The sequence below is a fragment of the Vanellus vanellus genome (assembly GCF_965231255.1).
Source record: "Vanellus vanellus genome assembly, chromosome: 14".
NCBI classification, from domain to species: domain Eukaryota; kingdom Metazoa; phylum Chordata; class Aves; order Charadriiformes; family Charadriidae; genus Vanellus; species Vanellus vanellus.
The window spans coordinates 18172390-18190187 of NC_138919.1; the positions used below are offsets into that span (position 1 = coordinate 18172390).

The window sequence follows — 17798 nt, forward strand, 5'->3', positions numbered from 1 at the left end:
GCTGGAAGCGATGTGCGGAGCACAGGCAGTCCCTGCCCGCGCGGAGGCAGGTCAGACAGGTTTCCCAGGACTGGCTCCAGGCAGGTTTTGAGTGTTTCCAAGGCTGGAGATGCCACAATGTCTTCACTCAATTTAACGTCTTCTAGGGATTTTTATTTCACTCGTACTGTGCCATCTCAGAATTTGACCCTCCAGTTACAGTGAGTTACATTGTTAACGGTTATGTCAACTGCTCAATACAGGAATGGTTTTGGCTTTTCTTGACAAGAAAAGACAACTTCAAAGAGAGTACATATGATCTAAAATGAGTGTCCTGTTCTACAGGAATGCAAAATAGCTTTTGGATCACTAAGAAACTACTTGGTTATTCTGTATCTTTAGTATTATTGTCCCTTTTTGGTAGAATTTTTCAAGATGACTCAATGTTCTGCGGAGAAGTGGCCGTGAGTGTGCAGTACTTTGCTTTCAAGCCAGGAATGTCGTGTCTTGTGTATCTAATATCTTTCAAATGTTTCTTTGGGAACGCAAACAGATATCGCTGTAAACAGACCAGAGTTTGGTTAACAGTTGTGTCACAGGTCTGAAAAGGTGAAGTTAGCTCAGAAGGATGAACAAACACGAGGGCTTCCCACAGCGTAAGGAGCACTCCCAAACCCCACCGGGCCTGTTCTCCCACTGGGTACAGAGCCCGGGCACTTGGGAGATGGAAGCCAAAGAGCACTTTTTGTCTATAATACAGGTAATAATAAAAAAAAAAAAGTGGGATCCTGGTTTTCCATGATTTGTGTGTGCAATAAATAGCAGGCTACCCCACAATGACTTAGGCAAGAATCTAGGAGCTCACTCACTTTATTACATAGCTGAGAATATGAGACGACACTAAAACTTATACACTACAACAATCTTTTAAAAAAATAAATCCAGCTTTTACCTAATTTCATTTCAAAGTAATAAGCAAACAAGTGTTGCTTGCTTTCCAAGGCACAATGGTATAAACAGAAAAACTGGAGATGTGATATATTTTATACAAAAATATAAATACTGTTAATCTAAATGACAAAACAGCACATTTCTCTCATGTATAAACCTTAATTTAAAAAAGGTTAGCTTTATTCTCAGTCATGAAATGTAATACAATGACAATAAAAACTCTTCCTTTCGTGACACCTACTCAGAACACGTCCCTGTTATACCCACACAGTAAGTAGTAGAACTCAAAACCTCATAAAATCTTGCTGTGTTATGCAAGAGAAGTTTGGCTGTTTTTTTCTTGATAAAACGGATCCTCACAGACCTGACTCCGCAAAGTCTGAATATTATCCAGAGTTTGAAATGTGCCTGGAAAGACTGAGTCCTTGCTGAATTACATTAATAACTTTTGACACTAAACTATCACTTTGTTACACAAATTATCTTTCTCGATTATAAATAGCGTCAAATTCCTGAAAACCAGTCCTCCTTTAAATCTTGTATCTGAAAAACTTCCAGTGCAAAGTGAATTAAAACATTGTTTTATTGCTAGCAAATACAAAGAAGTGTTCAAATGGCAAAGAACAGAGAATTGTGCCAATTTGACTTTTAAATGAGCTAATAGCGAACTTACAAAGAAAAAAACAATCTATTTATTGCTCAGCCTTTCTTGCGCAAGTGAAAATACAAAAGTAACCCAGATCGTGCGGATTTCACACAGAGTTCACTACAGAGCAGCTCAGCACCGACTCACAGAGCCGAGTCTTTGGCTGACTGAATGTGACGCAGTAGTTGATGACAATAGACCGGCGTCCGATGCTTCTCTACAACACCCTCGATTTCTCTCAGGAGCCGTTCTGGATATATGACACTTCCTTCTTTTAAAACTTCTGTAAAACAAAAATATGTTTTATAAATCATTAGCTGCTCTGTGTTTCTCTATCCAATTTCCCTCAAAGTAGCTGAAACCTCCCCTGGAAGTTGTTCTTCTACACGTCGAGAAGTCATGGCAACCCGATTCCCCGTTATTTTGCCGAGGACTGCGTTTTGACATTTACGTGCTTGAACACAGACCCATACAACAATAAATTCCAAAGAATCCACCAAGCACGCTGGGATACGGTCCCACCCTGCAACGGTTCCTGTCTGGGCTCCGTAGCCTGTTTACCATCTATCAAGTCTTGGGATAGAGCAGGTGGGCTGACGCTCCCCACTGGCGAAGGCGAGAGAAACCGTCACCTTCTGCGTATGGGTAAGAGGTCTGAGCTCCCCTCAGCGAAGCCCGAAGGAGAGCTGCTGGTGACGCCTGCGGGCCAGCACCAGCCTCTAGTTGTATGTGCTACTTTCATGGAACTCTTGAAAACATGATTTAACAATTGTTAATATTGTTAAAAATACCTGCGACTGAAAGTCTCACCTAGGACTGCAGTTTGGGTATTTTGATCTGGGTCATCGAGATGTATCAGCAGTTCTTGGTACAGAAACTCAACATGACTTTCCATAGCAGATTTCACGTCGCTGTCCTTCAAGGATTTAAACCAGTGAGTTAAAGTGTGAGCAGCTGCCAGGCGTACATCACACGAAGCATCATCCAGACGCTTTAGAACTTCTGGAAAGGAGCATAAACACACCCAGACAGCACGGTGAACAGCACAGATATCTTCTGCATTTCCAACAACAAAACGTACTTTGTCATCACTGAAATTATTGTTGCATTTATGTATTTCTGTCTTTTGAACGCTGCGAATACCCGCAGTGCATTGTTCCTACGAGCAGGCAGTGCATGCTTACTGGATTGTTACTTTGTCAAAAACATGCAAAGAAATGTACAAAATTATTTTGATTAGTTGAACATTCCCCAGCACTCTTCTAACAGGTACTGTGAATGTCTATTAATGCATTGCAGAACTAGAGTTTAAGTATTTTTATGCTCTATAAAGCACAGCATTTCTATCAAATATTACTGTTTCAGTGAATGACTGCATTGCAGACTATTTGAATAAGCAAGATGCAAAGATCTAATTTGACAATTGTCTGATCATGTATTTCTCCAAAAAAAAAGTTTGTTGCTAGATTTCTACTGTGCCATGTAAGAAAAAGTATCGGTCATTAAGATGCCGAGTTTGGGAAAGTCTGATGTATCTCTGAGAACATAAATCCTGTTACATAGCATAGACTGTGCTTCTCCTGATTCATTGTTCAGCACGTCGTAAACATCACCCTAAGAAGCATCACAGACAATAGCTCTATTTGACATTGCAGCACTCCAGATTAGGCTTTTCTTTTTTTTTTTTTTTTAAATAAAAACCCCAACCCACTACCTATTCAGGTCTATTTATGGTACAATGAAGTGGTTTGCTCTTGGCACTCAAACACAGCAAGGAGAACAATGTGACTACCATTTCTGTAATGCGTTACTCTTCTGCTTTCACTATAGTTAGAACATTATTTCATACAGTCTAAACAAGGAACCAACGCAGCCGAAGCCCTGGCAAGCCTCGCAACGACCGTCATCTTGAGTAAAGTTCCATCTAGCGGTCTAATGCACAATAATGTGGGGAACACGGCTCAGGCCCGCTGGACTGGGATTGGAGCTGTTTCCAGAGGACATCACCTTCTCTGTGGTCCCACACCCCGATGACACTGGATGCTGCAGTTGAAAAGCTGCTACAGCGCGGCCTCACAAGAAGCAGGTGCTGCGCAGTCACGCTCGACAACACCCACTCCGGTGCTGAACACTTTGATTTTCTAAAATGTGTATGTGCACTTTAGACACCGTAAGCAGTCTCACTTACCAGTTTAAGACCACATCTTAGTCTCTGCAAGATTACAGCATTAAATTGCCTCTCAGACACAAAAATGCTGCTAACAGTATGATTTTATGCAGCACTTTACTTTTTCCATTTCCTCATTATCTATAAAATTACCCTGGGGGAGAACTACCCAAATAGTTAAAATACCAGATAAGAGAACACAGAAACAGCATTAAAATATGTGAATGGGAGGGAAATCAGAATGTCTGAAAAAATGAGCCTACATAAAATCTCCCCCTATTTGCACCTCAGACTGTTCATAGAATCATAGAATCGTCCAGGTTGGAAGGAACCTTGAAGATCATCGAGTCCAACCATCAACCTGACACTGCCAAACCCACCACTAACCCATATCCCTCAGCACCATGTCTGCCCGTCTGTTAAACACATTTTATAAAAAAATAAAATTGAACTTTTACACTTACCTGTGTAAGTGCTGATAAATTTATCTTCATCAAACTGCCTCCCACAGACTTTTAAAAAAACACCAACAATACGACAAGCCATCAGTCGAGTGATTTTAGAGTCTTCATCCATGGCAGCAATGATTTGGGGCATTAGCCCGTCTTTGACTTTTAAGATCTACAATTAACAGGAAAAGCACAGAAAAACGACAGCTTTTCACTCACTTCAAAACAATACGCATATCGGTTACATGAGTTGGCATTAGGTCTGCCCGATACTGGCTTGCTTAATTTAAAAAGAAAAAGTTAACTATAAAGGTTAACCTAAAAATCTTGACGTTACACAGCTCTATTCTGGCCTTTGAGCAGGTTCGGGAAATGAACATCCACCAGCCGATCATCCAGTTCACGAATGCTCAGTGTATATGCAGATGAGCTTCATGTAACTTGTAAAAGCTTTGAAGTTACTTGCCTTTTTATTTTTAAAAAATTGTTGGCAAGACTTGAAATAATTTGGAGATGAGGGTGATGGGGATGTACCAGTAGATGGTGCTGTTATGCTAAAAGGAAGCTTTTCAGGAAGGTCTGCTTATGTAGTTAAGGGTTTGTTTTTCAGGTTTTGTTGTTTAGTTTAGACAATGTTTTAGTGAGTTTCATAATTTGACTTTATTGTGTACATGAATGCAAAGAAGGCATTCAGGCACTGATTCAGAAAACACGTTTAACTAGAACCAGAGTCTGACAGAAATGTTCTTGTATATGTGAAATCAATGAGTTACATGTGTTTAAGCACTTTGTTCAGTTAAGGTCTGTTATAAAGACAATAAAGACTATGAATATTTAATAACATTGTAATTCCATTTATTTTTTAAAAATGCCCTTATATTTAACATATTTCCAGTGCATCATTTCCAACCGTTATTTCTGTTCGCAAAGAAGTTTCAACACCCCCTCAGATTCAATTAATCCTTAATCACTATGGTGGGTAACGTTTAGTTACATGTACTCCTCATTAGCTTTCTACTTCGGTTTCTCCAGATACCCTCCAAGCTCCCTCTCAAGCTCTCCCACCCTTTCCAGGAATCATTTTGACTTTTTCCCCCCAAACGGACCTGTGGGCTCCACAGCAACCAGAGAACTTGTCTTTGCCACGTTACGCAGAGCATGTCCCAGCAGTGCCGGTGCTGCCGCGCAGGCGCGGGCCGCGGGGCCAAGAATGTCAAGTACCAAGTTGCTGTGCTAAGAGCGGTTAGTACTTTGTGCTACACAACCGACGTTATTGTACAACAAAGAGCTACTAAATCCGGCAATGGTGAGTTCTACAGCTCATGATATTGCTGCCCACAGGCCTCTTATCAGGATATCATCGTCCCTCCACTTTTCAATTATTAATACTCAATCACAATTAATGAATTTTATTACGAAAGCTGTATGTCAATCAGAAAATACTGCTTACAATAAGGATTTACTCTTTTTCCCCCCCTTGCGTTTATTTTGTCTTCCTGCCTAAGATTTCAAAGTACATTTGATGAAAAAGGGAAAATTTACCTCTTCTGGTGAAAGCGCTTCACAGTGAATGAGAGCCCAAAGGCACGATACGGCCGTAGTGCGGATGGCAGCTGCCGTCCTTCCAGCATGCCACTGCAGATTAGGAGCCAGGATGTCTTTTATCACAGTCTCAAGGTAGCTAGGGAACAGCCTGAAGCCAAAAATAAGAAAGCAAAATAAAGGTTCATGAGAAAGTGATAAAGAGACTGACAGGATGTAAAAGAGAATTTTCTGTCATAGAAACACAGGCAGAAAAGACAAAAAAAAGACTCTGTAAAGGAATACATAAAATATTATAAGCCAATGTGATTATAATGTATGTGATAAGCTGTTCATAACTTAATTTGTCTAGATAATATTTAAACAAATACCTAACATTCATGGAAAGGGGAGGCGAGGCTTTCTCCCACTTCAGACGATGCCCATGACTCACTGTGTTATCTTGGTAAACTACTTACCTTCCCTCTGTCTCCTTTTCTCTGTCTGCGAAGTGGAGATAACGCCCCGCACGAATGCTGTGAGGATTCATTAATATTTGTAAGGCCCTTTGAGACCGCCCAGTGAAAAGTATTTCTAACGTGACAAGTATGAACGCTACTGATGAGCCCTGAACGCCTGATGCTGCAGGGAGCCTGCGCGCAACACTTGGGCTTGCCCTTGGCTCAGAAACTCCTCTCCCTCAAGGATGAGAGGTCTGTAGGATTTCCTGATGGTGCCAGTCCCAATACTAGTTCGTTTTCATTACAAACACACAAATCTGATATTTTTGCCAATGTGTCTTCCTCCTCCTCTATTGAATGGGCTATTACAACGCTACAAGTTGCTGCGACAGTCAGTGATGGCAATAGGCGGTATTCCCTCACCCATCTCATCCCAGCTCAAACACTTTTAAATGAAGAGAAAAAGATAGAGATCTTACAAGTTAAAAAACACCTTGCTGCATCAGAGCCACGTGTGCCTGGCGGTGACTGGATAACTAAGGCTCAGGTTATTCACTGCGTCTCCCTGCCTTAAAAAGCAGCTGGCAGCACGCAGAACGGACCGACAAATAACCGGCGGAATCCACCTTGCCTTGTGTCCCGCTCTCCGCAAACGTCCCGCAGGCCCCACTGCGGCACCCGAGAGCACAGCGGCACATCACCGCCCGGTGCCGGGCAGAGGGAAGAAGCTGCTGCTGGCTTTTTCAAGAGTGCTGCATTTCCAGGGTGAGGTAGATGGGAACAGGCACAAATGTGACCGTGGGCAGTTCCATCTCAACCTGAGGAGGGACTTCTCTCCCATGCGGGCGGCAGAGCACTGGCACAGCTGCCCAGAGAGGGGGGGAGTCTCCCCCTCTGGAGCCATTCCAAACCCGCCTGGACATGTCCTGTGCCACTGCTGGAGGTGCCCCTGCTCTGGCGGGGGGTGGCACTGGGGGAGCTCCAGAGGGCCCTTCCAGCCCCGACCAGTCGGGGATGCTGTGACTCGGGGCTGCTCCAGGGATGTGCTGAGCCACGGAAGGAACACAGAGGGTAGATGTTAACAACAAAGAGTTATCACTAAGTACTTTTAAAAAAATCCCCACAGCAGCAAAACAAAATCCCCCAGCAGTGATAATCTTCCATAATAATATTCGATCAATGTAATAAGAACTGTAATTGTAACGATTTCTTTCCTGTAACCACCCTATAGCCCCTGTGGGGAGAGCCCGTCACCCAGGCGGAACCTGCCTGCGGCGTGCCCAGCTGCCCTGCCTGGCCTTCAGCCTCTGCTGCACCCCCAAACCGCACCGCTCTGTCTTCTGTGTGACGAAAACAGGTACCCCCGGCTGCTGCGTCACCCCCGGCAAGGCAGCGCCCCGCGCCCCACAGACCCGTCCTCGCCTCCCGCCCAGCAGATGGCACTTCAGGTTCAGTAATAACAAGAAATCTGCTGCCCCATTAGACACATCTAAATTTGTCAAAACACTTTAGATGTATTATTTTAAATGCATTTTTGAGAATTAATAATTTTCTATTCAAAAAGTTACCAGGAAAAAATATAACTAATGATCCCCATCATTCCAAATTTCCTTTTAGCTCCAAAGCTAAAAAGGCTTTGCGCTATCTGATCAGTAGCCGCTTCTGTTTTTCATAAAGCCTTCTGTTAAACTGCAAAGCAAAACCAATCTGTCAAAACATCAAGGTGAATTCCATCAGTATTATGTTAACCATAATGCTATGCTATTTGCGAGAATATTTGTTCTACTGCCTTGAAATAGAATCAGTAAAGCAGTATCTGGCAATTATCTGACTCAATCATGTCAGACTCAAACAAAATAAGATGACCACACAACTGTGTTTAGCATAATAACGAAACGTCTCCCTCTCTAAGCTGTTAGAACATTTTGAAGGAGCTATACAAATTACTGCCAGCACTGAATGCCATTGTGTAACCAGAACTTATTACCACCTCACTACACTATCTCTCATTACCACTAAGATGTATTTTCTGCTGTTGCTGATGCGATTAAATTCTCCCTCTTCCCATTTTCAAATCTCACTGCTGTGAATCTGTGTAACTTAATTCTAAAAGTGAGTCATTTCCATGAAAGAATATACCCTGTGCTATTTGTATTTATGGAGTTGAGACTTCATTCTCAACTGGATATGAAATAACTGAACCCTGATCTGTGCACACAATAACACCCGGTTCTTCCGCAGATATAAAAACCAGACGTTGGGTTTACATTCACATTACTACTCCCTTTTTATAGACTTACATACTTAAACTTTCATTCCATGTTAATTATTTTATATACATTTTTCTTCTGGATTGGCTCCTTTTCTGCTTTTATGGCACTGCTGCACTTGACTTTCTCTGTTTTCAGATTGGTGTCTTTTGGGATTTTTGTGTGCATGTTTTTGTTTCTTCCAAACTTCACATCCTAAATCCAGGTAATTCAAAACAAAATTGGATTTGCTTTTACAAATCAAAACCTCCAAAAATGTTTTGCAAATAACTCTTCAAACACAACAGCTGTACATGTTACTTCCTACATTAAAGCATTTGCTCTGACAACGGTAGGTCGGATCAAGACTTCAAAGAGTCATTTAACTCCCTCTCCTGCTTTTTAGTCTCTGAAGATAAACCTACTGGCAAAATTCCTCGCTGTGCTCTTGTCTCCAAGGACAGAGCACCTCGCTCTGAGCTAGACTGGGCCATCCTTAGCCAGGAGTCATTCTTGGTACAAACAGATCTATTAACCTCACTGGATGTAGCCAGTCTTGACAAAAGGCCACTCGCTCACACTGCCCTGAGCTAAACAGCCTCCCTCGCTGCTGCCCGTGGGGACCCGCTGCGACGTGTGGCTGCATTCGCTAAGAGCACTACCTTGAGAGACATTCTGCTGTTTTATCCCCACTGGTAATTTCCCTTTCCTGGCAGTCACAGAATGGTTTAGGTTGGAAGGGACCTTGAAGATCATCCAGTTCCAAACCCCCTGCCCAGGGCAGGGCCACCTTCCCCCAGCCCAGGGTGCTCCCAGCCCCGTCCAACCCGGCCTTGAACACCTCCAGGGATGGGGCAGCCACAGCTTCTCAGGGCACCCTGAGCCAGGGGCTCACCGCCCGCACAGGGGAGAATTTCTTCATAATATCTCATCTAAATCTCCCCTCTTTCAGTGTAAAACCATTCCCCCTCATCCCATGGCTCCCCTCCCTGATCCAGAGTCCCTCCCCAGCTCTCCTGGAGCCCCTTTAGGCACTGGAAGGGGCTCTGAGGTCTCCCCGGAGCCTTCTCTTCTCCAGGCTGACCCCCCCACCTCTCCCAGCCTGTCCTCCCAGCAGAGGGGCTCCAGCCCTCACAGCATCTCTGGGGCCTCCTCTGGACCCACTCCCACAGGTCTGTGTCCTTTTTATGTTGAGGGCTCCAGAGCTGGATGCAATATTCCAGGTGGGGTCGCACGAGAAAGTGTCGCAGTGACGCCAACAGCTCATTGGGCTGGTTTTCTTTTTCCCCTCTTCAGCTCCATTATTTATACAAATGACTGGCTTGCAGATGACAGACTGTTATTCACCCTATTTACTTTGACTAATGCCAAACCAAAAGTTTACTCTTTGATGTTCTCCATATGGCCCTGTACTGATGGTCCCTCTCTACCATCTGTACCTGCATGACCTGACTTAATAGTCTATGAGCACTTCAGAGACTTTCAGCAAGAGAAGTGCGACCAATCTTACTGCACAGGTGGGAAACCAAGGATGAATGAGGCCACTTGCTAATGGAGAAGTCCTTCCCGCCTCCTGGCCACCCCAGTCAGGAACACTGCGGGTCAGGACTCCGGAGCCTACCACGCCATGTACCTGTCATACTGCTTCGATGCAGCCTATATGATTTTCTACAGAACAGAGAATTTAACTCACTTCTTCAAATTCTTTTCTGCTGTAATCTGTAATGCTATTTTCTGAGGAGGAAGAGCAGGAGACCAGATAACTGAAAATGTATAGAAAAGAAATGTCAGTGAGACTAACTTCTTAACCAGGTCTGAATCCGATTAAATACTTTGGAAGAATGAACATATTTAATGCTTTAAAAACAAATGTAGAAAATAATAAATGTGATCGAGTGGTAGATGAACAGGAGCTAATAATGGATTCTGCAGTAAACAGAGGACAGTGAAATTAGGCCACAAAATAAGTAGATAGGAGAGAGTTGCATTACCCCATTTTTAGATGCAAATACATTATTGCACACTTAAGAAGCATTATTGTTGTGTTCAGGGCACCACAGAACATGTGAGATGACATTTCTTGGCTCCATGGTCTTTGCTTTCTCGGTCAGATGATACAGATGTGAGAAATAACAGATTAGCTTATAACAAATAGATCCTGGAACACTGAAAATAGTTTTCAAAGTGTTTTTCTTTCTTTTGGGAAGATTCTTGCATATCTAGATTGATCTTCTAACTCCCACTCAGTTACATGACGATTTAAACAAGTAATCCACTGACTACAAAGAGATTTTTCATACAAATACAGATTTTAATATTGGATTCTGAAAATCTGGAAACGGGTAACACCACACTTGGCACAAAAGCCTTCCATTAAAAAAAGGACATCTTCATTATCTTTCCTCTTAAGCACGTGACCTTAAAATCCATTAGGGGATGCGTTAGCAGAGATTCTTCAGCTTACCTGGAATCCCCCGCTGAAGGGGAATACCAGGGCTCCTCCTTCTCCCCCCCCACTATAGGATGCAAGCCATGAGTATGCTAAATATATCTAAAAATGGTAAAAATACATCTACGTTCACACTAGCATGGCCTCATGGAACCCAAATGAATGTTCAACTCAGAATGCCCACCGAGTGCCAGTTTGCTCATCAGAATCATGAAAAAACTTTTAAGTATAAATGACCATTGCTATTCGAGTACTTTTAGGAAGAATGCTTACTATGACTGATTTATTGATTTTTATTTTTTATTTTTTAAGAATTAAAAATTTAAAAAGTACGCATCAGAATACATTTACATTGTAAACGCAGCAGGCACGGGGAAAAGCAGAGCAGATATGGTTTATGTGTTCAGGACAACTTTGCAGAAGTGTTTGCGCTGCTAGTAGGGCTAAATTAATAATGACAAAAGAGCCCCACTGTTGGGATTGTTATAAACGGAGAGGTTTTATGAGGACCGTAAATTATAGTTAGATTGTACTTGCAATGCAGAAATAGCGCCAAGCAACAGGAGACTTCCATCATCAGTCACTGAGAGCAACAGCAATTCCTTATCAAACATTTAGTTTAATGCTTTTTAAACATCATGCTATATCATGGGCATTTTAAAATGCCCATTTTTGGGGTGTTTCATTGCTACCTTACAATGACTACAGGCAAAGTTTAAGGATTTAGCAGTTGGCTAGGAGAAAAAGAAAAAAACAAGAAACAACTACCTCCCCCATATTTCTTTCCTAAGAATCCCCACTTCAGCTTTCAAACATATATTCTTTTCAACCATAACTCTTCATTTTTTTTTTTTTTTTTCAAACTATCCAGATCTGCAAGACATCCATTTTAATTCTCCATAGTGGCAGAGGTAAGGAAGAATACAGTGAAGGAAGTTCAGACTTCAGTTTATTTATATATTTTTTTAAATTATTGCACTCCACCCTTCTAAGCACTGTTGAAAAATACAGCAAGAAATATATGCTGTAGAAGATGGTGGGAAAGTCTTTTTTCTCCCACACATACTAACATGGACACAATTATAAGGGTTAAATAACTACCACGGTCATTACTTTTTAATGCCACTGTAGCGTTCAAATAGCTGTGTGAAATTAGAACTCTACTCACCCCTGAGAATTGACGGTTTCACTTGCTTTCTGGAGCAACTGCGATAAAACAGTGAAAAGCTTTAACCGCATCTGGGGATCTTTGTTTGGCTGAAGACAGGTCTTAAGAATGAGAATAAAGTTATTCAGAGCTTCACCTATGACAGGACCTAAAAAATGAATAAGACAGACTTATTTCAGAGCACTAATAAGTTCTATTTAGATGTTTAATATGTGAGTGCATTAAAGTTTGCAGTATGCCTGGTGTTAAAATAGTCCTTAACTTTCCACCCTTGCCTGGCAGCTGGGGATGTATCCGTGTCACATCATGCTAGGTGGTGTACAGATACCCCCGCTACCTCTCTCCGGGCCGCGGTACCCCGTCGTAGCCCCGGCAGCACAGCGCTCCCTGAAGATCAGTTCCCCCCCCGTCTCATTTAGCCGTCTCGGTACTGCCGTACTGCATTGGCTCACGGAGCACGGACATACCAGTGACATCTGCTACTTGCTGGGACCAGCAGCACCAGATGACATTTTGGGTGGAGTGATGCACTGGGGGGGATTCACGCTGTTCACTGTGTAGCTCGAAGCTTGAGGCTATGCACAAAGTTCTGGTAGTAATGAACTTAATGAAAAATTATCCTGAATCTGGTATGACCAAACAGCAGCACTAACTATGCTCTCTTCTTCTTGCAAGTTTTCCCACGTGCAGCATGCAAGGAAAGATGTTCATGACTCCCAGAAAGAGCATGTTTGAAAGGGTCAGCCTCAGACCTTGGATAACAGAGTTACTGCAGCAGCATTCTTTCTCCTTGTTTAAATAACACTTACTTGCATTTTACTAGAGAATCTAAAATACAATGAATTTTAGAAGCTACTATTTGAAATAAAAATATTTCCCAAATTCATTCTCCAGTTTCACATTTTCACATCCTACTATGAATTCTGTTTTCACTACTAAAAAACCAACCAAACAAAACCCCCTAAGCTGTTATCCCAACATTAGAAGAAACTATTTTCCCAAAACAGAAGGAAGTTTGTGTCTTTCTGCATAATAATGATAAACACCTGCGTAGTTTTAAAGAGGAAGGATACATATAGATTACACACATGCCTTACTCTGCAAGCTTCTTGCTGCAGAATGTTCTTTCTGCTCTATGTTTGCAATAAACTACTTTCCTCTAGGAACTTCTTCAGCTCTGCATCCTTGTGATGCACATTCCATTCCACCCCAGTCACTCAGAAAACCCTCCAGAAGGAGACACAACACTGGCATTTCTGATGACAAGAATATTCCTCACACATGGAACAGACAGATTGAAGTATTCAAGATTCCAAAACAAGTTCACCAGCATTTCATAATATCTCAAAATTTAATGTTTAAAATAAATAATAAAAAAAAACCCTAACTCTTCACTGTCTAGACTGAAGCAATACAGGGTGTTGAACTGCAGTGTGCTCAATTTCTGTGCCAACAAACAGGTCTTTATTTTCACAGCATTTATTCAAAATACATTGCTTCATGTAAGTTCTGAGACATTTAAAAGATACTACTATCACATCAAACTGATAACACCAAATTCAACACAAGGAAAATAAACAAAATAAACTACACTGCTAATTTCAGCTTAAGCATACATTTCTGGAAAACAGTAAAACCTAAGAAATTTGAAATGAGTAAACCTGATTAAATTGATTAAAAACAACATTATGTGTGGGAATGAAAAGAAAGAAAGAAAAAAGAATAGCTCCAGGAGCTGCTGTGTCAGACAGAAAACACAGACAATAGCATATTACCAGTGTTGGGTGCAAGCCAAAATGTTTGCCCAGACATTTGATGATTTATTTAGCATTAAGGAAAACAGAGACAACTGTCTAGAAGTCCCTCAGTCATGGAAATGGGAGTGCAAATATACAGAAAAGTTGGCTTCTCAGATCTTGCACTGAGAAAACTTTTTATTCTTTCCACAGATGGGAAAAAAAAAAAAAAAGTACTTATCGTGGCTGCTGCACAAATCAGCAAGTGGGTGCTTCATGTAGGTTTGTTGAGGCTTTTTTGTGAGATTGGAGGATTAAAATGCAGAAGGTACAGCCCCTTAAAGCATACCTGTCCACATTTAACTGTCTGCAATTGCAATAAGACTTCCTCTGTAGCTGAAGTAGCTGTCTACATCCCCCTTTTAACTAACAGAAAGGAAAAAAAAAGCCAAATAAAAAGAACTTTCCATTTTAATCATCTTAAAATGGGTGTCTAGGTGAAAAGAACTGCCTGTCACTGCGTCCCTTGCCTGTAGATGCCATCTGGAGAGCCGCATCAGAGCAGCGTTCGCTGTGTGGATCTGAAGTTAGGTGAAACGTATCCCAAAGCATTTCACTAATCTATACACAGTAATGTGTTGAAGAACGTAAGTGAGGAAATGTTTGTACAGAAAGATAGTATCTTTTATAAGACTAGTGAATAGATGCAAAAAGTGGGTAAGTTTTTGGACATATAAGGTGTATCAGTTTGTCTCCCCACAATCCTTACCTGTTTCATTTCCCTGAAAGTGTACTTTTACATAAGTGCTTTTAGTACGCTCCTCGCAGCCCAGGAGTCTTTTGGAATTTGAGCTGCTTCAACATTTTCAGTTTTGCTTTCCATCATATTCTTGTGAAGTTTCTGAATATTACACTATTCAGTACAAAATACAATGTGTCCGCACGCCATGGAGATCATTATTGTTTTTGAACTGGGTGAGCTATCACACTACCAAATAAGTCATACCTGAATGAGTTGCGATGACATCCAACTGTAATATTTCTGGAGAATAACAGGTCCAACAGTCATGTGATACTGAAACCCATTCCATAAGCTGAATTATGTGCTGTTTGTACAGATAAAGAAAACTGTCCAATTGCTGCACTTCAGCTAATGAAGACATTGTTTCCTCTACCTGTTAAAACACAGATAAGATACTTTATCTTAACTGAAACAGTATTAAAAAAAAAACACAACAACTTTCAAAACTTACAATTATGTACAAGAACAGAAGGGACACAAGAAGATTTCCATAGTTTCTACTTGGTAGAAGATTGGTATCTAATGTCTGCCTACACTACAGTCATTAACTTTGATTTAAAGTGAAACAATTGCCCTGATTTCAAAATGAAATCATAAGGAACACAGCAAAGTAATAGCAAATCCACGTGAAAACCTATCTAAAAACTAACCACATCATAAGAAAGCTCTCACTAGTTTTAAAGATGTAGTGGGTTTTCTCCTTAATTTAAGAATGCTTCAAAACATTAACACAGAGGGAATTTCTCACAATCCCATCTAGCAGGCTACGGCAGCTTCCAAAAACCATTGCTGTTGCAGCTCAGAGAAGACATGGTATTTCCCCTCTCCCCCTTCTTTTTTTTTCTGGCCAATTTTAATTATGCAAGATGCTCTTTCTTTACAGTAGCTGAACAGGTTCATTTTGAAATTCTCAACTTCTGTTGTTTAGAAGAAGTACCAAAATTCACTGCTACATTTGAAATACCTTCTCTATATTTACATTTAGACTATTCCATGACACAGGCAAATAGAACATGTTGAAGAGAACTACTCAATGAATTCCAGACGTGATCGTGCTTGGCAAGGAAGAATGTAGATTTTCTTAATCACTTGTAGCACATGTATTTCAAAGCAAAGGAAGTCCTGAAGACTCCTACCAGAGCTACAAAACTTCTCTAAGGCAGAGATTAAAAGCATGCTGAAAGCAGCATCTATAGCCTTAGTGATCTCAGCGAACAGTGAATCAAGAACGAGGAGCGAGACACCGTTAGAACCCCCACTGAGAAATAACATACATCATCAGCACAGCCCGTTCTAGCAGGGAAAGATGTAGTGCGGCCCTGTGAGTGACATCATTTGACTCTAAGTGGTTCAGTAGAATTACAAATCGTAGTCATATTTTTAATATTTTTAAACTGAACTCAAGCGCACAAGTTAGCTGAAACATGTCTAGGATCTTTAGAATTTTACAGGGTAATCACTAGCCAGACAAGGATGTTATTATGGAGGTACCAGATGTGGAGAAAGTGAATGAGATTTCTAGAAGAAAAAAAATTTTAAAAAATTAAAAAAAAAATATCAGGATTTGCTAAGGACAAAGGTTACTCTTGAAGCAGGTTTGCCTGCTTCAAGCACAATAGATTTCTCCTCTCTGGAAGCGTTCTGCCAGCCAGCTAAAACAACTCAGAATAACTTATACGTAAAACGTTAATTGATCCATAAATTAATTGGAACATTTTACATGACAGAGTGTGTCAAGACAAACTGTTCCCCATTATTAACCCCACCACAATCAGCAAGATTTTGTATATCTTTTGTCCAATAGAGAAAAAAAATACATTGTTCACAGGTGATTTTAAAATAAACTCTTTAAGTAGTTTCAGGAATGCAATTTAAAAAAAACAGAGAGAATAAATTAAATATGCCAATAGACCAATGCTTATCTTCTCATTAAGAAATGTCTCACAGTTAAAAAAACAAAAAAAAAAAACAAAACCAAAAAACAAAAAAAAAAGCAAGGGTGATTTTTTTCCTGTATTTGAAAGCTAATAATTTTAATGATACATTATTTTCATGCTAATAATCAATGTGTGCCAAAAGAAGAGCCAAGATAGCACAGGCCACTAGTAATGAAACCAAATCTTATCTTTAGGTCAGCAGTTAAAGCACCGACAAGCTCAGTACACCCTTAACAGACCGACAGCTGAAACGGCTTCTGGCTCTTTGGGGCTGTAAACCACACTCCTCCTCGTGAGACCGAAGCGCTCGGTTGGGGGTCTTGCTCTTTCCCCTCAGCCCTGAGCAACCAGAAACACTGCTGAGCACAAAGCAAAGGGGCCCAAAATCCAGCACGGCTGTGGACACTCACAGTCAGGTCACACCAGTTGTGGTCTCTGCTACCTCTGCGATCTTCTGTCCCCTCAGAGTAAAGCCGGAAGTTTTTAATGCAAGTTTTTGAATAATTCATGTTTATACTCAAAATCTTTTGATCCTGAATACAGACTTCTTTTCTTACCAACAGATTTATACTTGTAAAGCTAGATGTATTACATTTGCTCTATATGGTCTTAAGCTGTTTTAACAGACACTTCTTGCCTTCTGCAAGTTGTACAGCTCACTTTGAAGATCTAGAATAGTCAATAACTGGGGGGGAATTAAAAAAAAAAAAAAAAAAAAAAATCAAGCCGTATCTGTCTTTGTGACAAATTTGAGACATTGCAATTATGTAATCTCATTGCCAGATTTTCTATCTGCCTAGATGGAAGAAAAGCTAATGAGAAAAAGGATTCTCATCCAAAGTACTGTCAACTTTACAAATCATCTGTAACTGCAGGAACATCTTAAACCTTTAATAATCTTGGGAGATTAACTTTTCTGTAAATGAAAACCAGGCTTTATCTCCATGAAACTGCTTTCTTTGTAGGAGTATGAATTTGTAAGGTTTTAAATGGACATTGCTGACTTTATAGACCAATGTAGGGCTAAACAGACAAGATACTGCTAAACAGCAGATCCATCTGCCTGAGGCTTACTTGGACAGACTGTTTGGAAAAAAAAAAAAAAAACCCACAACCAAAAAACCACACCACAAAACAAACCCCCAAAAATCCCACTCTCCCACTGGTGCTTGATGAGACAGATCTTCATGCTGTACCTCTTTGACCTGCAAAGACTTTTCAATACTTGTTTTGAGTTTTGTTCTATGTTACTTCTTTCGGAATAGTTTTCTAAGTGTATGCCT

The 17798-nt window shown here is 40.9% G+C and overlaps 1 protein-coding gene across 1 annotated transcript in view; it reads right to left on the reverse strand.

Moving 5' to 3' along the window:
• Nucleotides 1-860: 860 nt before the first annotated feature.
• The window catches only part of DNAAF5 (dynein axonemal assembly factor 5), a gene marked incomplete at its 5' end in the record, with an annotated part of 31589 nt that continues 14651 nt past the window's right edge, over nucleotides 861-17798 (reverse strand). Inside the window, 6 exons of the mRNA XM_082490843.1 lie at nucleotides 861-1859; nucleotides 2387-2578; nucleotides 4208-4364; nucleotides 5735-5885; nucleotides 12041-12188; nucleotides 14783-14951. Of these exons, the coding sequence (XP_082346969.1) occupies nucleotides 1720-1859; nucleotides 2387-2578; nucleotides 4208-4364; nucleotides 5735-5885; nucleotides 12041-12188; nucleotides 14783-14951 (957 nt within the window). The 3' untranslated portion in view covers nucleotides 861-1719. The remainder of the gene's footprint in view (nucleotides 1860-2386; nucleotides 2579-4207; nucleotides 4365-5734; nucleotides 5886-12040; nucleotides 12189-14782; nucleotides 14952-17798) is intronic.